At 55.0% G+C, this 23,712-nt stretch overlaps 1 protein-coding gene and 1 long non-coding RNA gene across 5 annotated transcripts in view; one reads left to right on the forward strand and one right to left on the reverse strand.

Moving 5' to 3' along the window:
- Positions 1-1,245: 1,245 nt before the first annotated feature.
- Positions 1,246-9,454, reverse strand: LOC129633367 (uncharacterized). Of its 4 annotated transcripts, none has more exons than XR_008705044.1 (3): positions 9,317-9,454; positions 7,936-8,111; positions 1,246-1,440 (listed from the first exon to the last, which is right to left on the reverse strand). It is a non-coding gene; the product is annotated as an uncharacterized LOC129633367 (long non-coding RNA). The 4 variants fall into 4 exon arrangements; XR_008705042.1 differs by lacking the exon at positions 1,246-1,440 and adding an exon at positions 3,251-3,398 and having other exon boundaries at positions 9,317-9,453; XR_008705041.1 differs by lacking the exon at positions 1,246-1,440 and adding an exon at positions 4,018-4,487 and having other exon boundaries at positions 9,317-9,453.
- PSD2 (pleckstrin and Sec7 domain containing 2) overlaps positions 9,363-23,712 on the forward strand; it is a 39,206-nt gene continuing 24,856 nt past the window's right edge. Inside the window, exons 1-7 of the mRNA XM_055555308.1 lie at positions 9,363-9,491; positions 10,806-11,219; positions 14,510-14,980; positions 15,304-15,498; positions 18,257-18,337; positions 22,001-22,113; positions 23,323-23,381. Coding sequence (XP_055411283.1) covers positions 9,484-9,491; positions 10,806-11,219; positions 14,510-14,980; positions 15,304-15,498; positions 18,257-18,337; positions 22,001-22,113; positions 23,323-23,381 — 1,341 coding nt within the window. The 5' untranslated portion in view covers positions 9,363-9,483. The remainder of the gene's footprint in view (positions 9,492-10,805; positions 11,220-14,509; positions 14,981-15,303; positions 15,499-18,256; positions 18,338-22,000; positions 22,114-23,322; positions 23,382-23,712) is intronic.

The raw sequence follows: 23,712 nt of genomic DNA on the forward strand, positions 1-23,712 counted from the left end.
TAGCCTTGCCCCAGCTGAGGGCTGCCCTGCTGGTCTCCCTGGGCCCTGGTTGTTTCCCACAGGGCCTGTCCTTCTAAGCTGATGTGCCCATATGTTAGCTTGACCTCGTTTAGGGGGTGAGTCGCTCCAGGACTGTGTCTGCTTGGCCCGGGTGACTCCAGTGTCCGGGCCGGGCCCACGCCCAGTGTGCGGGCTGCTGCGTGAGAACTGCCCTTTCCTGTGACCCCTGTGCCTCCACACCCAGCCCTGAGCTCCCCTCTTTAGAGTGTCCCCCTCCACTCCCTTCCTCCCCCTAGCTTTTTGTCTCGTCACACCTAATCATACAGTGGACACTCACTGTATGAATATATATATATACACCCATATATACATTCCTTTTGCCTAGAGACCTGCATTTGTCAGTTATTGACATTTTGCCCACATTTGTTTCTCTCTCTCTGAAACTTCTGAAAGTAAGTTGCAGATATCATAGCACTTCAGCTTGAAGTACTCAGTATAAATTTCCTGAAACGAGAACATTTTTCTACAATACATAATATTGTTGTTTAGTTGCTAAGTGGTGTCCAACTCTTGTGCAGCCCCATTGACTGTAGTCCCCCACGATCCTCTGTCCATGGGATTTCCCAGGCAAGCATACTGGAGTGGGTTGCCATTTCCTTCTCCAGGGGATCTTTGCGACCCAAAGACTGAAGCTATGTCTCCTGCATTGGCAGGTGGATTCTTTACCTCTGAGCCACCAGGGAAGCCCAATACATAATAACTATATTGTTAATCATATCCAAGAAATTTTAATGATGCAATCTAAACTCATATAATTCCATATTCAAATCTCTCTAGTTGTCCCTGTAATGTCCTTTATAGGTTAAAAAAATTTTTTTTGATAAAGAATGGCACATTGCATTTAGTTATGTTTCTTTAGTCTCTCTTAACCTAGAACAATTGTCTGCTTTTTTTTTTTCTTTTGAAGTCTCTTATGACAGTATCAGTTTTAAAGAGCCCTGGTCAGTGTTCATGTAGAATGCCCCACATTCTGGATCTGTCTTACTGCTTCCTCATGAGTAGATTCAGGTTAAGCATTTTGGGGTAAGGATATCCCATAGGTGATGTCGTGTCCTTCTCATTGCCTCCCATCAGGAGGCACTTGTCATTAGCTGCGCTAAAATAGTGGTGCTAAGTTAGGTCACTCAGCTAAGGAGTCCCTTTGTTTCAATCCCGTTCCTCCCTCTTCCTTACCTCCAGAAGCTTCATCCACCTGGTTGTCTGCATTCAGACCATACTCTGGAGAAGGGTGCTTAGGCAGAGGCTGACGGGGCCTTCAAGGAGTTCACAGCCTCAGGGGTGTGGATGGGATGAGCTGCAACTCAGGGCAGGTGCTGTCAGAGTGGGGAAGAAGCCCCGAAAAAGCAGCGAGGGGCAGAGGCTGGGGGGACAGCGGAGAGCCTGAGGGGCAAGACAGAAAGAAAGGGGGTGGGGCCTGGACCAGCGCTGGCCTAGAATGTGGGCTGACAGCTGGCCCTTTCCCCAGGGCACCACGAGCTACTGAAGGGTTTTAAAGAGTGGAACAAGGAGGCAGATGTGAGTGCTTGGAGAGGCACTTTGCAGAGGGTGGCGTGGATGGCAGGGCTGGCATGGTGATAAAGATGGGCAGGAGGCCCTGCCGTGGTCCAACACAAGATGTTGGGGCACTGATTTGAGGCTGCAGCGTGCATGGGGGGCTGTGGGGTGGGGTAGGGATTCATGTGATGGCCCTGCTGAAATGGTGACGGGGTGGAAAAGGGATGGAGTAAGGAGAGATTAAGAGGCAGAGTGATGAGCACTGGTGTTGGTTGGGGAGCAGTCACAGGATGGCTTGAGAAGGCTGTGGAGAATGCTGTTTTCAGTGTGTGGGGTCTGGGGTATTTTCCAGGTCAAAGGAACAGTGTGTGCAGAGCTCCCCAGGTCTTGGTGGCCACCTGTGACCCCCTCTTAGGAGCTTGCTTAAGATGAGGGCGGAGGGAAGGCCTCACACAGCCTGCAGCAGGTGGCGGACAGTGGGGCTCTCAGGCACCAGCAGGGGCAGGCCTTTGAGGGGAGACAGGGCTGGCTCAGAGGCAGCTGCCACTATGAAAGTCAGGATGAACACTGCCTTGCAGGCCCCCCAAGTCCCTTACTTCATTTTGCTTCTTCATACTTGTTGGCAGAGCCCCCACCCTGGTTAAATCCAGTGCCTGGTCTGCCCTCCGTCCTCTGCGCTGCTGAACGGGGCTAAGAAAATCCACTGCCCAATTGGTCTCACTTGTAGTTCAAATCCATGAACCTCAAGTGGGTCTTTAGCGCTGCTGTGCAGTCCCACATGGGTCCAGGCCCACCCCCTCACTCCCTACGGTAGCTATTTCACTCTTTCTATTCTGCCTTCAGCCCTAGCCTCTCTCCTGCAGTCCACTCTCAAAGCACAGGACTTTGCCTCCTACTTCTTTGAGAAAGCAAAAGCAGTCTTCAGACTGCCAGTGCTGTGTTCATCCATCCATGGGCCTCTGCACCCATGGGTCTGCCTTTCCCCATCCCTGTGGGTGTAGGATCCCTGCTCCTGGTTTAGAACACCCTCTATTGTGCAAGAGATCCCGTCCCCTTGTGGAGTAGAGGGGGGCCTATAATGTGGGGGGCCCACACTGCTCCAGCAAATGCCCCCTCCTGCTTTACAGGTCCCCCTCGACTGGATCATTCCATCAGCAGATATCTTGTTATTGTTTCTCCTGTCTTAAAAGATGACTCCCATTTTCTTCAGCCAGCTATCCCTGCATCTCTGTGCTCCCCTTTGCAGCAAAATGCCCCAGAAAGGTTGTCCACTGACTGCTCTTCTCAGGGTGACCAGTGACCTCCATATAGCTGTATGCAATGGCCTCAGTCCTCATCTGTATCATCTGACACCTTCAGTCTCTCCCTCTTCCCTGAAATGCATTCCTTGACCTCCAGGACGTCCATTGTCCTGTTTCCCGCTGACCTCACGGATGCTTCTCCTCAGTCTCCTTCTCTCCCACTGCCACCTTATAACATTGGCGTGCCCGGGACTCAGCCCTTGAGTGGCTGCTCTTCCTCATTTGCATTCACTCTTGAGTTGACATCAACCAGCCCTGTGGCTTTACACACTGCCTATGTGCTCTCAGCTCCCAAATTTGTATCCCAAATCTTGATTTCTCTCCTGAGCTCCAATAGCTCACTCAGCATCTTGGCCGCTATGTCTGCTGGACACCTCAAACTCAACTTGTCCAAAACTGAGCTCCTTTCTTCCTGATCTTCCTTCCCAAACTTGCTCCATCCAGTCTTCTCCATCTCAGGAATGGTGCCTCCATCCTTCCAGATGCTCAGGCTCCAAACACTGGTGTCATTCCTGACTTCTCTTTTTCTCTCCTCCCTGTGGACTGTCCATCAAGAGGTGAGGCTTATACCAGCCCCTAGGTCTCCTATCAGTGGGCTATGGCTGAATAGGAGGGTCAGTTTCAGAGATGGGGACAGGAAGGCAATCGTGCAATGGCCCAGCACAGACCCTGTGCTGAAGCCTGAAGCAGAGACAGGAGAGGGCAGGGGAAGAGCAGGGGGAGGGGAAGAGGGGACTCCGCAAGGGAGGGGTTAAGTAGCGTGACATAATCAGGAGGTTGGGAGAGGGTGAGGAGGAAGGTCTCAGGACAGAAGGCAGAGAAGAGGCAGGGTAGACAGAGAACAACACGAGGCTCTGGAGGGTGTGAGGTAAGTGCAAATTGGGCAGGGAGAAGGGAGTTTGACGTTTCTTGGTTATGTCTTCTGGCTATTGAATCAGACTGAGGGGAAGCTGCTCAGGGTTGGAGCCCCTGGAGTCTGCCCTGACCCAGGCTTTTTAGCCAAGGCAGGACTTGTTGGGAGGACTTGCCCTTGGTCAGTTCACTGTAGAATTTGGGGTTCAACTCTCAGTCTGTAGGCTTATGGCTCAAATGTGACTCAAGAAGCAGAGTGAGTCCCAGGTGCCAACTGAAGTTCCAGGAAGACAGGCAGCAGCCAACTTAACCAGAGCAACCTTGTCCTCTGTTGCCCCTCATAACTGAGGGCTTGCCCTGCAGGGAAAGTTGGCTGAGGGCGGAGTCACCACCTATAAACCTGATTTGGGGTTTGACAGCAGGCGCTGTAAAGTTCATCAGTGTTGAGGGCTCTCCAGCCAGCATGCAGATGTATGCAAATGCTAAACAAATGAAGGTGCCAAGTGGCTGGAGGGTACAGAGTAAAGTAAGCTGGGGGATGTCAAAGAATGACCTTTGCAGAGCTGGGCCCAGGGGCTCCTAAAGTCCTAGCAGGCTGTGGGGCACATGCAAATAAGATGCAAATGCACACCAGCCCTAGGAACCTCTGCTTGCTGACCATGGGAAAGGAGGCCTTTTAGACCCCCACGACCAAAGGCAAAGCTGGTTCCCCAGGGGCCAGGCTGAGAGGCGGAAAGCCAGATGGTGCTGGGCTCCTGGTTAATCCCAGATTGACATCACCTGTAGGGGATGGGCACCTTTTAAGGGAGGTTCAGGCCTCTGGCCCTTGCCCAGTACCCCATGTGGCTTTTGTGCCTTGAGATGGAAAGATTGGAGGGAGCTTGGTCTGGGGACCAGGCAGGTGGGTCCTCACCTGCCTCAGGAAAGGGAGGGGCACCCTCTCTGTCCCACCCTCCTGGTCCCCACAGGAGCCATTCCCCTGCTTTCACCCTCCGGCTGAGTCTCTCATGCCGCTGCCTCAGTACCTGCTCTGATAGGCTGCCTGGGGCGAATGTCTGCTGGGACCCCTGGCTGTCCTGGACTGCTCTCCTGTGCATTCCGCCCCCAGCATGGGCAGTCAGCTTGCTTCCCTGCAGACCTGAGAGATGGTTCTGCAAGAGCAGTAGCTGCTGCCCATCACTGAGCACTTGTGCCCGACTCTGAGCTGAGCCTTGCACCCACAGCATCTCCTCTGTTTTCCCTACAACCTTGAGAGATGGATGCTGTTAGCACCCCACCACCCATGTTGCTGAGGAGGGGTCTGAGGCTCAGAGAGGTGGGCAACTGTCCCGAGGTCACACAGCTTGTGGGATTTGAAGCTAGGTCTGTATGACTGCAGGGTTAGGGCGCTGACCCACCCTCCTGGACTGTTCCATCTGGGGCACTTGTTGCTGCACAAGGTGGTCCAAGCTGAGAAGACCAGGTGAGTAGAGGGATTAGGGTCACTTTGGGGAACAGAAGCAGGGCAGTTCTCAAGGCTCCTGGCTAGACATGCCTATCCTAGACGCCTATCCTGCCCTGGGCAGGTAGATCATGGAGGAAGCACACGCCCAGCTGACCTGTGCCTAGGAGTGTGCTCATAGCTTTGGGGCGACAGCAAGGTCCAGGCCTCCAGACTCATCAGCTGGCAGAAGTTATGGGACAGCATGGTGAGCTGTGTGATCCAGGGGCCCCACCTCTGTGGTGCCTGTGCTGTCAGCGGCTCAGCAGGTTCTCTTGGAGGCCTGGAGTGCGCAGGGCTGGGCCGGCCCAGGCCCTGTGAGTGGTATGGGGTGCAGCTGGCCAAGGTCTGTTCTGAGCACTTACAACACACCTACCCTTTTCGCTGATTACCTTACTTAACAATCCTTGTGTGTGTGTGTGTGTGTGTGAAGATTCCAGCTTATGTGCTGAAATCTGGGTGAGCTGGGGAATCAGTTAGTGTCGTACAAATTTGGGGGAAGGACAGTGGAACCACTGGGGGTGTTCAGCTTGGGTTCCCAGGAGGCAGAGAATAGAGCTGAGAATGAAAGTTTTCCAGCTTTTTTTCCTTTTCTTGCAAGCAGCCTTCATGAAACTCTGAGTGGATGGTGTCAGAGGTGGAAGGTCCTTGGGGATTGTCCAGGTTGGGGTTCATGCCCAGTTTCTATGGATGGGCTTTAGGGGTCCATGAGACTCTCAAAACACACACACAAATGTTGTGCACTGTGCGAGTCTGTCTGGAGCAAGATCCAGAGCTCCATAAGATGCTCAAGGAGGTCTCAGGGTTAGAAATAGTTGGGAATCTCTGATGCACACAGGGAAATGAGGCCAGAAAAGGGTTTCCTTTGCCCAAGCTCCCCTAGCACCCTGAAGGGCAACACCTGAGTGCCTGGATCCCAGCCCTGCTCTCTGGGACACTGTGATCTTACTGTTGCCTCTACACTGACATTCCAGAATGATTTTCTCTGCTCCTGGTCCCCGTATATACCCTGCCTTGGACATCCCACCCACTCTTAGATTTGGCTTGTCCTGGGTAGTACTCAGCACCCCAGGTCCCCTACCCCAGCTCTGCCTCATGTTCTTCCATTTCTATTAAGTGGGCCTGTACTCCCCCATCTCCTCCCAAATCCACTCAGCTACCTGACGCCACCGGTGTGGCTGTGGTTGCTGTGGGTGCCTGTCTCCCCCACCCCCTGCTCTAGCCTGAAGCACTGGGTTGTCCCTTCCCTGCCCTGGCTTCTCCTAGAGCATAATGGTTTCAACGCCAGCTGCCCAGTGATGTAGGTCTAACTGCCCTAGACCTTGCCCCAGGCCTGAGGACTCCTCATCCCACCTCACGTCCCACTGGAGGACCACCTTTTGAGTGGCTGCTGCCTCCCTCCGTGTGTGTTTTTGTGTCTCAGTGTGTGTGTGCATGTGTGTTTGTGCCCACCAATGCTGTACTGTATGCTTTCTCACAGACATGTGCACAGGCGCCTGCACCTTCGCATCTGCCCTCTGTCTTATAGAACATGTTGGGCCCTCCAGCCCTTTTCTTGAGCTTCCCACACTCCCTGGCTTGGGTCCCAGTATGGAAGGCACTTTATGAAGTTATCCCTTTGACAGTCCCGTGTCATTCTAAGCAGACACCAGCCTTGTCCCTTTCCACCTTTGGGACCCTGAGCATGGTCCTTAACCTCTCTCAGCCTCTGCCTACAGTGGGGATGGTGGTAATTTCTAGGTTTTCATTTGCCAAATATTTAAAAAGTGACCACTGTTTCCCAGGCCCTGTTCTAGGCTCTGGGGCAGACAGCAGTGAATGTGACCTAGTCCCCACCCTCACTGAACTCACCAGCTAGTAAGGGAGACGGGCAGAAAATAAGGAAACAAATGGAAAATGGAGTTTCAGGTCTGCTAAGTGGTGCTTAGCAGACACAGTGCTCTGTGAAGAAATGTGAAAGAGTGCTAGGTAATCAGGGAGGACCTCTCTGAAGAGACAGCATTGGAGTTAGGCCCTGAGTGACAGAAGAGGCAGTCATTTAAAGATCTAGGAAAGGAGCATTCTAGGTCAAGGGTACAGCTGGTGCAAAGGCCCTGAGGTGGGAATGAGCTCAGGGAGCAGAAAGAAGGCCAATGTGGCTGCTGGGGTGGGGGATGGGCCGAGGGCCGTGAACCAGCTCAGGCAGAGCCTTTTTAGGCCATGCCAAGGAGGCCAGATTGGCGATGGGAGCCGATGGGCTTACCAGTGAGGGAGGGGGTGTGATGTAATTTGTGTTTTCACAACTCACTCCAGCTGCCATGGGAGAAGTGGGAAGGGGGCTAAGGTTGTTATAGGAACACCTGAGACCTGGCCCAACCACAGTTCTGTTAACCATCCTGGGTCCCATCTTGGTGCTGAAAAAGAGGCTGCTCAGCCCAAGGTTATCCCAAGGGCAGTCCACGGAGCCACCGCCTGGAGTGGGGCCTGGTTTTGGCTGAGGGAGGAGGCAGGGGATGTAGCCACTGCCAGCCTGTCATTTGCAGGCATCTCCTTGGCATGGGTGCCCTGTGGCCCAGCTGTCTCCCTGTCCCCTGCTCTTGCCGGCAGGGCTGGAAGTGGGCAGGGCCACTGCTTTGGGTAGACACTTCTGGTGGAGGATTTGAGCCCATGATCCCGTGGGAGGGTCTGGGAAATGGGGGCTCATCCTGTACTCCCAGCCCATCCCGGTGCAGAGAGAGGCTGCTCTTGAGTCTCAAGGCAGCTACTCACCCTGTGACCTCAGGCAAACCTTTTCCTGGTTCTGTGCCTCAGTCTCCCCATATGTCAAATGCGGTAGTAGAGAGAGTGGGCTGTAGCTGCCTCTCTCCTTGACCTCTGTAGTGTGTTTGTTCTTCCTTGGATCTCAGCCATCTCAGCACTCATGACCTTAAGTTCTGCCACCAGCCCTGGGGAAGGAGAGTAGAGGTGATGCCCCCCACCTGCAGATGGGTTCATAAAGATCATAAAGGTCAGATGGGACAGTGATGAGTCCCAGGGCACATGGTGATTCAGAGCAAGGATTTGGGGCATCATTTAACATTCTGCTTGGAAGACCCCCCTGTATGCACCCCTCCTTGGGTCTAGCAAGAGAGGGAGGGGTCCTGGCTCAGCTTTTTCTGGGCTCAGTTGGCCTTTAGCCCAGGCAGGGACTCTGGGCCCCTGCCCAAAGTGGAGCTCAATGTGCCCCTTGTCTGTCCACCCCAGAAGCTGAGGACACGGCCCCGTGCCCAGTGTTGGCAGAACCTCCATCACGCTGTCAGCTGCAGGAGGATGTGGCAGGGCAGGTAGGGCTGGAGCCAGCCTGAGGCAGCTGCTGGGCATCGGGGGTGACCTGGGGCCTCCCAAGAGGTCCTTGATTTGTCCACAACCCTGGCTTTGGGGCTGGTGTAGACTGAGCACCAGGGGAAGCCACTTATGCTCTCAAATGTCAGGCTTCCCTGGGAGCTCAGGCAGAGTCCTGGCCAAAGGGGAGTCACTGCGCCCTGCTGGGCTCAGCCTCCCTGTGTGGCTATGGGAGCCTGAGGGATCCTGGTGGAATTGGGTTTATGCTCTGTGCCCCAGATCCAGTGCTCACCCATGCCTGTGGGCTAGAAAGCAGACCAGAGGACCAGAACTCAGGCAGCAGGCCCATAGACCTCCTTGTCCCTCCTCTTTCCTTTCTAAATGCTTCCCTCCCTGCAAGGAGTCTCAGCTGAGGCAATGACCTCCTGTTCTCCCTCCTCTGAGCACACAACCTGAGGGAATGGATTGAAATAGCAACTGCAGCAAGGGATTTAGGGCAGACCAGAAAGAATCCCTCACTCAGTGCCAAGCCCCTTGGGGTCCCCAGCGTCCTAGGATCAGGGCCCAGATAGTCTGGAGCCTGGCTTGGCACTTTTTTTTTTTAAGTCTGTGGAAGTTTTATTTTTTTAGAGTAAAAATCTTCTGCTCACACAATCTTCAGAACTCTAGGAGGCGACACTCAGGGGTGGGGGTGCTGAGGCCCCAGATCCCCCATCAGTCCTGCTATCTTCTGCTCCATGTTTGAAAACCAAAGAGCATGTGAACCTTAAGTGGTCCTGTGGTGACAGACCTCCCTCCAATTGCTCAGGAGCCCCCAGAGTAGACTCACCTTCCTCTCCGGGCTCATCTCTAAGCGGAAAGTTTCTCCTGGAGTCCAACACAGTGTTTCCCAAACTTGCCGTATGATAAGAGTAACAGGTCACTAGACCCATTCTCCGGAGACTCTGATTCAGGAGGCCTGGGGGAGGGTCTGTATTTAACAAGTTCCTCCAGGTGATGACCAGGTGAGTGTAGGAAGTGTGGCCCTCCCTTAAATCCCTGTTGCTGTACCCACAGCTTGTTCTGCTGCAGCTCAGAAGGCTGACCAGTCATTCTCCTCCTCCAGCCTTTCCTGAACCCCCAGCACCTCTTCTCCAGTGGAGAGTGGGGGTGCTGGGGGAAGCTGAAGCCTGAAGAGAGGAGGAAGGGAGTTCTTGGGAGGGACTGGTCTGTGTTCTTGCTGGCAGAGGTCACTGGGGGTGGTGTGGGGCAGAAATGGCCACAGACAGAGAGGGCTATGGCACACAGCCCATCACTCCACCCTCCCACCTGAGATTGGGCAGGAAGCCTCTGGGAAACTGAGCTGGTTCTGATGTGTTTAAAAAGGGATGGGGTGGAGGTGGCAGGTAAAATGGGTCTCCTCGTTTTACAGAGGAGAAACAGACCCGGAGCAGGCAGAGGGAAGGGAGTGTTGGTCTGGGCGGAGCAGTGAGGAGTCCTAACCTGGACCCTCATGAGGTCACACAGTGAGTTGGGCTCCCCTGGAGGGCCCCATGGCAGCCTCCTCACGAGCCCCTCTTCAAGGCTGGGTGAGCTCTGGGGGCCAAGTGTCGAAGGGAACCCCAGCTCCCCCCGCCCCCTCTCCAGTTCCCTCTCGCACGGCCAGAGCGTTGGGCGCTGCATGGTGGAGGAAGCCCCGATCTTCGTTGAGTCTTCCGGGTGGCGCCGCCCCCGCTCAGCACCCTGGACAGCACCTCGTTCTGCGCCTCAGAATAGCCTCCACCGGGCTTCACTTTGGCTTCTCTGGGGTGGCCTCTGTTCTGATTGACATCCTTGCCTCCTTTCTTAACTCTCCCTGTAAAGGCAGACCCTAACCCAGAGTTCATGCACACTTCTCTGGCTCCTGGAGCCAGGGCGAGGGAACATGGAAAGAGGCAAAGTGGCTGCCTGCTGTCGGCCTGGGGTTTTGTTCCCTCACTCACCAGCAGGAAAGGAAGTGGTCTTGGAGGAGTCTTGGACCTGTCCCTAGTCCTGCCCAGCCCAGATCTTCCTTAGAGGTTTTGGTGACTTCTGAAGGACACAGCAGAGATACATAAGAGGTAACAGGGAAGGTAGGACTAGGGCACAGTGGTGGCTGGGGGTCAGGGGAGAGGTGAGTGGGGCTGGCCTGAGCAAGGCAGTGAGACTCAGACTCCTGACCAGCTAAGACATCCTGGGAAGATCATCTGGGCCCACCTCTTCGTCCTCAGGCAGGCTGCCTGGTGCTGGTTCTACTGGGCATTGAACTCCCAGCACCTGTTCTTTTTGATCCACCCCGTTCTCTCTCCATCTGTGGCCAGGTCTAAAGGAGTCCCTAGAGCGGCCAGCAGGGGGAGAAGCATGGATGAGGATACGCTTCTGTCCACACTGCCTGGGGAAGATGGTGCCACCTGGGACCCCAGCCTGGAACCCGAGGAGGAACCTGGGGTCCAGAATGGAATGGCATCCAGTGAGGACCTGAACAGTAGCCACACCAGCCCAGGGCATGCAATGAGGGGCCCCCTGGCAGGCACTGAGGGGCATACAAAAGGCCTGGACATGGCCCTCCATGGCCTCAGCCTTGGCCTCTCCCTCACCAATGGCCTAGCCCTGGGGCCAGACTCAAACATTCTGGAACACTGTACAGACCCCAGGCCCTGGAGGGCTGGTGGGTTGGCCGAGGGGGACGATGCCTCCAGAAGCCTCTGTCCAGACACTGAGGATCCTCCACTGGGGTAAGTGGGAGTCTCGGAATGGGGGTCACCATTTGCTCCAGTGCTGCATAGCCTGGGCCTTGCCACTTAGCCTTTCTGGTTCTTCTTTTCCTCATACATGAAATGGGAATTTGATGTCCCTGTTTTGGGAGGATAGAGCTATAAGAGAGATTTCAAAGGCCAACATGCCTGTTGTGTCCCCACTCTCAGTGCCCCTAATCACCAGCAGCTGTTTCTTTTTAAAAGTTTTAAAACTTTTTTTCTTTTCTTTTTCTTTTCCATTATTGCTTATTACAGATATTGACTATAGTTCTCTGTGCTATACAGTAGGATGTTGTTGTTTGTTCATTCTATATATAATGATTTGCATCTGTCATCCCAAACTCCCAGCCCATCCCTTCCTCACCTCCCCTTCCACCATGGGCTGTTTCTATGTAGAGCTTGAGGGCCACACTCCCTCCATCCCAGGCTGGGCATCAGAGTTCCAAAATGCCTTGATGTGGGAAATCACTTGGCCCATCCTTCTGCTTCCTGGAGATGAGAATCTCCCAATTCCACAACTGACTTAAAGAGAGTAGGCTTTGTAGATTAATCTCTGTCAGCTGTTCCTCCTTGAGTGCCATCCAGGAATTCGACGAGGAACTCCTACTTATTGGAGTAAGTCCTACTTCCTGGAGTTACAGCCCCATTTCTATTATCTCCAGCTGCAGGTGGAGAGGCTTGGCATCTTAGAGGTCCCAGTTGGCCAAGGAGGGTAGGGATGGTTCAGGGGAATGTTTAGAAGCCCCCAAGGTGAGCTGAGAAAAGAAAGCATATAGAAGGTTTAGTGTGCCCTGCTGCAGGGGCTTCCCTGGTGGCACTAGTGGTAAAGAACCAGCTTGCCAGTGCAGGAGACATAAGAGACACAGGTTTGATTGCTGGGTGGGGAAGATCCCTTGGAGTAGGAGATGGCAACCCACTCCAGTATTCTTGCCTTGAGAATTCCATAGACGGAGGAGCCTGGTGGGCTATGGTCCACAGGTTGCAGAGTCGGGCATGACTGACTGAGCAGGCACGCATGCACCCCATGTGTACTGTGTACTGATGCATGCGTGACAGTGTGTGAGCCTGTCGGTGTGCCTGGCCTGTGCATTAGGGGCACATTTGGGTGTGCATGTGTATGCATGTGTCACATGCATCCTAGCTGGAGTCACACACTCCTAGCTGGAGTGTGTCTAGGTCTCCAAGACAGGGTCAGATGCTTGCATGTACTGGGCGTGCCATATGAGAGTTTCCACCTGGGCAGGACCTAGTGTGGTGTGGGGCCTTGTGAGGTGCAGGCAGGGGGCTGGGGCTTCTCGGAGCTGCTGTTTGTGTTTAGGTGGTATAGTTTTGGAGGCTGGCTGAAGGTGGGGCAGTGGGAGTCTGGAGACTGGGCTAATGGTCTTCAAGCCCCTATTAAAACTGCCCTACAAGTGTGCTCATGTGAATGAAAGGGGGGGTATGTGGGGGAACCATTCATGGTTCTGACATGGGGTGAGCCCCCAAGGGCAGGACTCTGTCTTATTCTAGGACCCTGTACGGGCCTGGCAGAGAGAGCTGCTGGGCAGATTTGGGGTGTCTGCTCTGGCGGCCAGGACAGTGACCCTTCTCTTCCCTCCTGTCCTCCCAGAGATCAGTAGAGGCAGCTTCCACCCCAGCCCCCTGTTGGGCAGCCTACTTGTGACCCAGTGTGACACTTTTCCCTACTTCCTTTTCTAAATGAGACCGCCCTCTCAACTCCTGTGGGACTGGAGTGGGTGATGGCTGTGGTCTCAGTTTTTCACTCTCAGGTCAGTATTTCTCCAGGAAGCATGCAGGAATCAAATCTCAGGCATGGTGGTGGGGGGATGTGTGGTGTCCAAGGAGTGCCTTGAGGGGGTGGAGCACTGCCTCATCCTCCAAATCCGACTCAGTCTCTGTGAGGCCCCAGGGGTTGGGGGATAAGCGGGACATCCTCCAGGGGACCAAGGTGTGCTTCTTTGCAAATGGTGGGCCCTAATTTATCTGAAATGGGCCGGGCTCAGCCTGCTTCTTTCTTGTGCTGTTTCTTCCTCTTGCTGTTTCTGTTTCTCTCTGCCTCTCTTATTCTGTCTCTGTTTTCTGTGCTCTCTGTATCTCTTTTCTGCCTCATTCTTGTCTCTCTTATTTCTCTTCTTTTCTCTCTCTCTCTCTCCTTGTCTCTATTTTGATCTCTTTTAGTCCCCTTCCTCGCCTGACTTCCCTGCTCACTTGCGCGTCTCCCCAGTGGGTAAGAGGCCTCGCTTCATCTGTGTGTGTTGCTCTATTTTAGGTTTGGGGATAAATCAGTGAACAGAATATACAAAAATTCCTACTCTCATGGAGCTTATGGTCTAGTGAGGAGACAGATAATAAATCATAAAAATAATAGATAATTACATAGTATGTTGGAAGGGGGCAAGTACCTCAGAAAAACTGAAGTAAAAAAGAGGGACTCGGGGAGGGAGTAGGTCCCAGTTATAAATAGGGCAGTCAGTGTGAGAAAGGGATGTGGAAGGGAGGCTCCAGCTTGAGGGAAGTGCACTCTGGGCAGAGGAAACCACTGGTGCCAGGGCCTCTCTTGGGGGCAGCACAAGGCAGGGCTTAGGCAGCGGAGTGGGCCTCCAGGCTGACAGGCATCTGCTCATTCACCCAGCGCACCATTCGGCAAGGCTTAGAGGATCTCCTGTGTTCTAGGTGCTCCCTAGCCTTGTGTGTGGTGGGGGAAACAGATGTAAATAGGGGAATAAACAGAAGGCGACAGGCTGGGAGGGGCTAGGAGGAGATAAAGGGGCACCCTGAGGATAGACACTAATGAGGGGCCACTGTGGTGGGTGGCCTGGGCCTGCCTCCCTCAGTCTCTCCGAGGAGGTGACATTAAGGCAAGGCCTGGGCAGCCAAGCTAAGAACCACCCAGTTTGTGGGGACAGCAAAACTGTGACCCAGTAAGACACTAGCTGTGATGGGGAGCCTGGAAGGAGGAGCCCCCTCCCCCTCTCCTGGGCCAGTCAGGAGCGAGAGTCGCGCTCATTTAGATGAATGATACCGACTGGGGGCCAAGCCTGGTGGGCACTGGGGGGGGGGCAGGACCATGCCTGTCCTTTCAGACTGTACCCCAGTACCCAGCCCAGCATCTGGCACCTGTGCTCAGTAAGGGTTGGCTGAGAGAATAAACAGGACATGATCCCTGCCAGGTCCCCACACCCAGGGAGCTCCCAGACATGGATTGGTGCCATCCTAGCACCTGTAAGGGGCCATCTGGCAGGACGGTGACTGGTCCGCGCATCCCACAGGCCGGGTGGCCCTGGAGAGCCAGATGTGCGAGATGGCTTCAGCGCCACGTTTGAGAAGATTGTGGAGTCGGAGCTACTGCGGGGCACCCAGTACAGCAGCCTGGACTCCCTGGACGTGCTGAGCCTCACAGACGAGAGCGACAGCTGTGTCAGCTTCGAGGCCCCTCTCACGCCCCTCATCCAGCAGCGAGCCCGGGACAGCCCTGAGCTGGGCGTGGGCTTGGGCACTGGGGACATGGGGTCTGAGGGGGACATGGGAGCAGCCGGTGGTGGTGGGGTGCTCGGCAGCCCCCTGCGGCGCTCCATCTCCGGCAGCCGCTCCGAGAATGTCCTGAGCCGCCTGTCTCTCACGGCGGTGCCCAACGGCTTCCATGAAGACGGACCCCTGGGCCCACATGGGGATGAGGAGGACGATGAGGAGGAGGAGGAGGAGGAGGAGGAGGACACGGACAAGCTGCTGAACTCGGCCAGGTGAGGCAGGGCCCAGGCTGGGAGCCGAGAAAACCCAGAGGAGGCAAAACGAGTCAGGATAAGCCAGGGCCCGGAGTGAACGGCCCTCTGCACCCAGACCTCCCACCCCCTGCCTGAGGTTCCATCCTGCCCTTCCAGGTCTTTCCAGCCTGGGTGGGGTCAGGGGGCTGATCATCTAATGGTTTCCTCTGAGGGTTTTTCTGGAGGTCTAACTTGATTCTGTCCTGATGCAGTGGAGCTTCTTTCCCCGGTCTTGGGAGACCTTCCAGCCCCTGCCCAAGGGTCTCTGACCCCCTCATCCCCACCCCGCCTTCCCTTTTCAGTGACCCCAGCCTGAAGGATGGCCTGTCGGACTCGGACTCAGAGCTGAGCAGCTCAGAGGGGCTGGAGTCTGGCAGCACAGACCCACTGGCCAATGGGGGCCAGGGCGTCAGTGAGGCTGCCCGCCGGCTGGCGCGCCGGCTCTACCACCTGGAGGGCTTTCAGCGCTGCGACGTGGCCCGGCAGCTGGGCAAGAAGTGAGTTGCATCTCCATCCCCCACCCCAAGCAAACCCCGTGTCTTCCTCAGCCCAGGGTGATGTGGTGACTTCCCTCAGGGGTGCCTAGTGCTGGGGGCTCCCAACAGTCTCCAAGAACTGCCTCTGTCCTCATTCTGGGCCTTGCCCTAAATCCGTTTCCTTTCTGGGCTGCCTGGGCGAGGGCCCCTGCTCCTAGGGAGGGGAGGTAGGGTTGGGGGGCCCCTCGGGGCTGGGAGAGTGGCATGTGGCAGCAAGGACAGAGCAGCCAGGCAGGGTCTCGTGGGTGAACTAATGAGGCCAGGGACAGAGGAGCACCTGGTCTGAACAGGGACTGCCTGGGACCCTGGAGCTGGGCAAGGGGACCCTGGCCCTCACTGAGCCCCACTCACTGTCGGGACCAGCTGAAGAGGGGGACTGCCTCCATACAAGCCCCGGTCTTTGGACTCAGGGAAGGGAACTAGCCAGGCTGAAGTCCCGGGGGTGGGGGACGTCAGCTGTGAAGTCAGCCGGTGTGTCATGAGCAGGTCTGGTCACCAGCACGCCTGCCTCCCTTGTCTGTCTGCCTTGTCCTCCAGAGGGGCCCCCACACCCACATAAGCCTTCAGGTTGCACAGAGGCAGGCCTGGCCTCCAGCGAGGGCTGCTCCCAGGCTAAGAGAGGCAGCCCAGACTCTAGACCCCAAGTTAGAGTTGACGGGGCCTCGGGCCACAGGAGGTCCTGAGGACACCCCTCTTCTCCCCACTCCCACCACCTCCACCCTCCATAGCCCCCACAGTGCTCCTGCCTGAGCCTCTCCCCAAATCATGTTGCCCGCACCCTCGCCTCTCCCACTGGACTACAGACCCCCAACCTAATGACATCCTCCTTCATTAAAGTTGATCCCCACCCTCCCCTGTCTTTTCAACCATTCTGTCTTCATGAGTTTTCCCATCAGCATTTAATTGTGCTTAACCCTCTCCCATCTGAAACAAAAATCCTTCCTCAAATGTACTTCCTCTCCCTGCCTCTTCACAGCCAAAATTCTGTCTTCTGCTCTGGGTGGCCTCTGTCCTCACCCCTTCTGCACATTCAGCATCTCCAGGTTGGCTTCTTCCTGGTCCCCTCCCTGCCCTACACAAGCCCCTCTTGCTAGAGTCAGTAGCAGCCTGGTCTCTTTGAATATGGTGGCCTCAACTCTCTCCCCTTCAACAGCCTCAACACACCTGCCACTCCTTTCTTCTTCAATTAAACTTTCAATGATGAAAATTTCAAGCACACACGAAAGCAGAGAAAGTAATACCTTAAACATCCTTGTACCCATTATTCAGCTTCAAAGTTATCAACATTTTTCTATTCTTGTTTGATCTCTTCCCACCACAGCTTCCCCTCACATTTGCTGGAATATTTTAAACCATATTTCAGACTCTATCATATGATCCATAAATGTTTAGTATGTGTCTCTAACTGACTAGGATTTTTTTTAGATAGTCATAATTTCTGACAAAATTCCTTAGTATCTCTAACATTCAGTCAATGTTTAATTTGCTCTGGTTGTCTCAAAAATGTTTGTTCAAATCAGCACACAAATAAGGTCTTTGATTACATTTGGCCAGTATGTTTCTTAGGTCCCTTGTAGCCAACAGCAGTTGCCAGGCCCCCTCCTTTTGGTAATGCCATGTATTTGTTGAGGAAACAGGAGGGAGAGCTTGGGGCTTGATTGGACTGAGGTAGAATTATGTTCTGTCTCTTGGCGAGAATGCATCACTCCGGTCTTGACATTCTCTTCCTTGGCCTCCAGGACACCACACCCTACGGCTGTGGCTCCTGTCTGTCTCCTGCACGAGGTTTCTGTCTCTTCAGCGCACCCTGAGAGGGGCTCTCCTCAGGTTTCTGAGCTGGGTCTGCTGGCCTGTCTGAGCCCTTCCTACAGGCTTGTCCCCCTTCCTACTCTTACCAGTTAGGGTTAGACAACTCTCATGTAGGTGCTTCCAGACCCACCTGTTGTCCTGGGCTCTGGGCACCACCCCAGGGGCTACTTGGTCATGTCCCACACCCACTCCATCCCTCCCCGTGTCTTGTTGGATTCTGCCTCGGAAACATCCTTCCTCCCACCCTTTCCGTCTCTCTCGTGAACAGCTCCTGCCAGCTCTCAGTAGGTCTCCACTCTGCAGGCAGTGTTTCAAATACAGATCTGACCCTCTCATTCACCTCCTGCTTCAAACTCTTCCAAATCAAGTCTTGATCCTTGCCTTGGCCCAGGCCCAGGTCCCTGCCTCATCTCCTGCTGCCCCCATTCCTGCTTTCCAGCTCCTGCCACATGGCCCTGCTGGTAGCTTTCTGGATAGTGTCCTCTACTGGGGACACTGTATATCACCCCCACACCCTACTCCCTTCACCTGGCTGGCTTTTACTTTCCTGAAGGTATTTGATGAGACATCAGCTCCTCCAGGAAGCCTTATTGACCCTCTCACACCCTGGCCCACTGGAGAAGGAAATGGAAACCTAGTCTAGCGTTCTTACCTGGAAAATCCCATGGACAGAGGAACCTGGCGGGCTATAGTCCATGCAGTTGCAAAGAGTTGGATGCGATTGAGGGACTGAGCACACCCTGGCCCAAGGTTGAACTGTCAGAGTCCAGTTGGCCAGCAAGGGAGGCAGCAGAGGGATGGATGGACAGGTCTGGGTGGGTGGGTCAGGGTCCCCGGGGGCCCACTGCCCACGTGCCCCCACTGTTTGCTGTGCCCTGCTTCTAATGGACACCCCCTGCTCTCCTGGCAGCAATGAGTTCAGCAGGCTGGTGGCTGGGGAGTACCTCAGCTTTTTTGACTTCTCGGGCCTGACTCTGGATCGAGCACTCAGGTCAGTGCGGCTGGGCTGGGTGGTGCCCACAGATGATACATCTGGATCCTCCTGCCAGCTCTAGTGTGGACTTGCTGTGCAGCCTTGGGCAAGCCCTCTTGAGCCCTCTGGGGAGGCTGTGGGGAAGGGCCCATGAGAGCAGCACAGTGCAGAGACTCGCTGAGTGCTGGCTCATGGGGGGCACTGTCAAGGTGAAGGTGGGAGTGCAGAGGTGACCCTTCAGGAGGCATAGCCTCGACACACCCTGCTGACGGCACCTTAGTGACACCTCTGTGAGGTGGGTGGTACTGTCCCATTTATAAGCGGAGAAAGTGTGGGCCAGTTCCCTGAAATCACTGAGGGAGACATGGTCAAAATGACATTGGACATGGTCAGTTTGATCTCATGTCCTGTTGGTGTTTGGACCCAGGGAGTAGCCCTCAGGAAGGGCAAGTGCAGGCCCAGAGAGCAGAGGGCAGGCAATGGGAGGATGAAGCCTGGTGCCAGGGGACCTGAGCCCAGGCCAGAGCCCTCGCAGGTAGGGATGGCGGACTCTGAGCCGAGGGAGGGGTGGTCCATGTATGTTATACCTGTTTACCTCCCATGTGTCTCTCATATTTTTAGAAACTGTATTTTCCCTTTATTTTCTCTGTTTCCATTGGGATATTTTCTACTGACCTGCTTCCAATTCACTTATTCTTCCTCTGTGTCTCATATACTGCTAAACCCATTTATTGAGTTTTTACTTTCTTTTTTTTTTAATTTAAATTTATTTATTTAAATTGGAGGCTAATTACTTTACAATATTGTATTGGTTTTGCCATACATCAACATGAATCCGCCACGGGTGTACATGTGTTCCCAATCCTGAACCCCCCTCCCACCACCCTCCCCAGAGTTTTTACTTTCTATTGTTTCATTTTTCAGATCTAGAGGTTATATATTGTTAAAAAACTTTTTTGGTAGGTTCTAAATCACTGCCTTATCGTTGGTGAAGGGAACTTGCGTAACTCAATGAAGCTATGAGCCATGCCTTGCAGGGCCACCCAAGAAGGACGGGTCATAGTAGAGAGTTCTGATAAAACGTGGTCCATGGGAGGAAGGAATGGCAAGCCACTCCAGTGTTCTTGCCTCGAGAACCCTCAAGAACTGTATAAAAAGGCAAAAAGATATGACACCATCACCGATTCAATGGACATGAAGTTGGGCAAACTCCAGGAGTTGGTGAGGGACAGGGAGACCTGGCATGCTGCGGTCCATGGGGTCACAAAGAATCGGACACCACTTAGCGACTGAACAACCGCAGCAATTCTCTGGGGGGAGAAGTCCTCATCTTTTCATTTATTTTTACTTACTTTCTCCATCTTTCCCTCTCTTTTTGGGAACGTATTAGTCACAGTTAATATTTGAAAGTCCTTGTCTGCTTACCACGGTATCTGTGTCATCTGATTCATCTGTATCTGGTTTGATTGTTTTTCTCTTGGTTTTCCATCATCTATCCTATTTCTCTGTGTGCTTAGTAATTTTTTATTAGATCCTGTACATTGTACATAAAATTACAGTAGCTCTAGATCATTATGTGTTCCTCCGGGGGGTGTACCTTCTGCTTGTCCAGGCAGCTAGAGGAGAACAGGGGGGGTACAGTCCCAGTCTATCCAGGGCTGAGCTGGGGAGCAGCCGCTCTGAAGTGTGGTAAGGCTCAGAGTTCAACCCGATCACAGGGCAAGGGCTGCAGGGCTTTCCACTGGGATCCTGGTGTGTTCACTGGGGCCTCTCCCTTTGGTGGGTCCTAAATTACAATTTTGTCTCCTCAATGCGGCAAGCCTGTGCAAAAACCAAATCCATATGCTTCTCAGAGAGGCAGAAAGCTTAGCTTTTCAGCGTACGGCCCCTTCCATCTTTAGACTTTGGCAAATATCTCACAGGGAAAACTGGCCACATGTTTATAGCCCCTGAAGTCTCTCCAGCTCCGTGAAGCCACTGAATGTTCTGCCTCAGCCTTGTGTCCGTAATCGGCAGTGTCCCTGGGGAGAACTGCAGATCGGCCCACTTCCCTGAGGTCTCTACCCCCTGGGATCTTGGTCCCATTGGTGTCTGTTGCATCAGTGGTTTTCTGATAGCTTAAGAGAGATGTATTCTGTCTGGCATTTTTCACTGTTCTCAGTGGAAGTGTCTGTCAGCTCGCAAGCTGCTCTATCCTGAGCTGAGTCAGGTTCACACTGGATGATCCGGCGGGGAAGGTGTTTGGTGGGTCGGCTTGCGATCAGAGGCCTGGGTGCTGGGCTGGAGGACCTTGAATATACAGCCCAATAGATTGAGACTCGACTGCACAGGCCCTGGGGAGCCACAGCAGGTGCTGGGTGTAAAGCAGGGTTTGGGGAGGCAGTGGTGGCAATGCTGTGTTGGTGGCCTTTGATCCAGAGGCTCCTGAGGAGGATAAGGTGGGAGAGGATGAGGCCTGAAGTTGGGCCACAGGGCTCGAGGAATGATTGGTGTGAGAAGCGCAGAGGATAGAGCAGAAGGGCTGGTGATGATGCAGAGAGAAGGGCTGCCAAGATGCAGAGAGAGAAGTGGGTGGCCAGCTGTGAGGCTGATCCTGGGGATAGCCTGAGAGTTTGGTTGGAGCTTGGTGAAGACCCCCAAGGAAGGGGTGTTTGGGCTGGCGAGCCCCAGCTGGGATGCATGGCTCATAGGTAGGACAGGCTATGGTTGGGATGGGGGATAGTGTTAGTGGAGTGTGAGGAGAAGAGGGAGGGGCCGGAGGCAAGGAAGAGAACAGGGAACAGGAGAGACAGAGAAAGGAGGACCAGAAGGTGGATGGAGTGTTTTTATATAGCTGTTGACTGGGATTGAATCAGAGAGTGGTCTGCCGTTTTCCATGCTTTGGGAAACCTCTGAAGGTAAAGACTGGCCAAAATGGGGCTCATGGGTCCCAGGGTGCCTTAGAAGTAGTTTGAGGGAGGATAGAGCAAAGAGGGCATAACAGAAGCCAAGGGAACCGCAGCAAAATTGGGAACAAGCTAGTCTCATGAACCCAGGACAGATAGAGGCCCAAACTGTCTCAGCCTCCTGTTTCCCCTCCCAAGGAGGGGTGTGCCAAGGCGCCAGGTGAGGGACCCCAGGCCCATCTCCCGGCCCCTCTGGTTTTGGTATTCTCTGCCGGGGACCCCTGAGTGCTGGTGACCTTTGACTTTTGGCCTTGAGGGGAACTCAGAGCTCCCCAGCAGAGGAGGCTCAGACTTGGGGTGGGGGAATAGAGGGGGCCAGGGTGGTTGGGCCTGGGGCCATTGCGTGAGGGGTAGCGCATCTGGGAAGGGTGGGAAGGGCTGAGGGAGAGTGCTCCGGGGGAGCGGTGTGGGCGGCCTGGGCCCAGCCACGGACAAGGGAGTGAGGAGTGGGGCGGAGGCTGGCACTGGGGTGTTGGTCAGCCTTTGTTCTTCACAATCTGCCCCTGTCTCCTTCCAAAAGGGCCCTGGAGGGTGATGAGGGTTGAAACTCCACACTCCAGAGGCTGTCAGGGGGCTCAGGGTTTCCTCCTGGGCCTAGATGCTGGGGCTCTGGGGCCTCAGCCCCCTCAGGCAGGCTTGGGTGGTGTGTGTGTGGGGTGGGGGCTCCTACCTGGAGTGAGGATTCCGATGACTCAGGGGTCTGGGAGGCCCTCAGCACCCTTGCATCGCCCTCCAGAACTTTCCTGAAGGCCTTCCCACTGATGGGGGAGACGCAGGAGCGTGAGCGGGTCCTGACGCACTTCTCCCGCCGGTACTGCCAGTGTAACCCTGATGACAGTACTTCGGAAGGTATGCCTCACCTGGCGCCCCTGACGCCTCACCCCGCACCCCTGACGCCTCACCCCGCGCCCCTGACGCCTCACCCCACGCCCCTGACGCCTCACCCCGCGCCCCTGACGCCTCACCCCGCGCCCCTGACGCCTCACCCCGCGCCCCTGACGCCTCTCCTCACACCCCTGACGCCTCACCTCACACCCCTGATGCCTCACTCTGTGCCCCTGATGCCTCACCTCATGCCCCTCACACCTCACCCCGTGCCCCTTACGCCTCACCCCACATCCCTGATGCCTCACCCCACGCCCCTTACGCCTCACCCCGCACCCCTGATGCCTCACCCCGTGCCCCTGACACCTTGCCCCGCACCCCTGATGCCTCACCTCACGCCCCTCACACCTCACCCCGCACCCCTGACACCTTACCCCGCACCCCTGACGCCTCACCCTGCACCCCTGACGCCTCACACCGCGCCCCTTACGCCTCACCCTGCACCCCTGATGCCTCACCCTGCACCCCTGACGCCTCACCCCATGCCCCTGCCCCCCAGTTGGGCCCTGGCTTCCTCCTACCCTTGATCCATCTGCCACTTCTGTCCTGCTCGAGAAACATCAGTGAAGGCACAATGGCATGTGGCAGGGGGCCTGTGTGCTGGAAAAGGCACCTTCCACTGTCGGGCCTGTTGCCACTCCCTGTGCCTGAAGATCCTCTGGGTCCTCTGTGCCCTGGAGTCAGTCCTCTGTGCCCTCCTCCTCTGTGGTTCCCTGTCACAGTGCTGATCGCTGGTGTGGTGGGAGTCCTGGGTCCGGCACCCTCTTGTCCCATGGGTGGACCTGCATCCCAGGAACTAGGGGCCTAGGCTGGTTATTAGAGGAGACATGGGCCTTGGAAGGGGTATAGCCTGGGACCCAGAGCCTTTCCTGGGTATGAGATTCAAGGTGAGTTTGGCCATAGGAGGCAGGAATCTGGGCTAGAACAGGCCCAGGGTGGTCAGGTCCCCCACTAAGGGAAGAGTGTTTCCTGACCTGGGGCGAGGGAGTGGCTGTGATGCTGTAGAGGGGTGGGGCATGGAGTATCACGCAGGCCCTGGGCCCTGACATGCAGTTGGCAGGTGGCTGGCCTCTTCCAAGGCCTGAAGGCTGGCTCTGGTGGGAGATGAGTGGGTGGCTGCAGTTGAGAAAGAGCTGGGTGCTCACACTGAGGGTGCCTCTATCTCTGATTTAGATGGGATCCACACGCTTACCTGTGCCCTGATGCTGCTCAACACGGACCTGCACGGACATGTGAGTTGGGGAGGCCGAACCGGGGTATGTTCTCTCACTGACTTATCCCAGGTTGTCCAAGGGCCAGCCCTTTCTCCAGCCTCCTTCCTGAGACCTCTCGCTTGCTGGCCCATATTTCTTTAGCAGACTTGGGAGTCAGGCCACTTGGCTTCTAGACTTGGCCTTACTCTAGTTGTATCCACTTGAGACCTGCCTGGGTCCTCACCCCCAAGCAGGGCCATAAGAACAACTGAAGTACAGGAATTTAGGATGTGCTAAATAAGATATGTGCCCCTAGCCGTGTCCACGCCAGATGCTGCTAAAAGATTGCCTGCTCTTCCTACCCCTCGTG

The sequence above is a fragment of the Bubalus kerabau genome, chromosome 1, assembly GCF_029407905.1.
Source record: "Bubalus kerabau isolate K-KA32 ecotype Philippines breed swamp buffalo chromosome 1, PCC_UOA_SB_1v2, whole genome shotgun sequence".
Taxonomy (NCBI): Eukaryota; Metazoa; Chordata; class Mammalia; order Artiodactyla; family Bovidae; genus Bubalus; species Bubalus kerabau.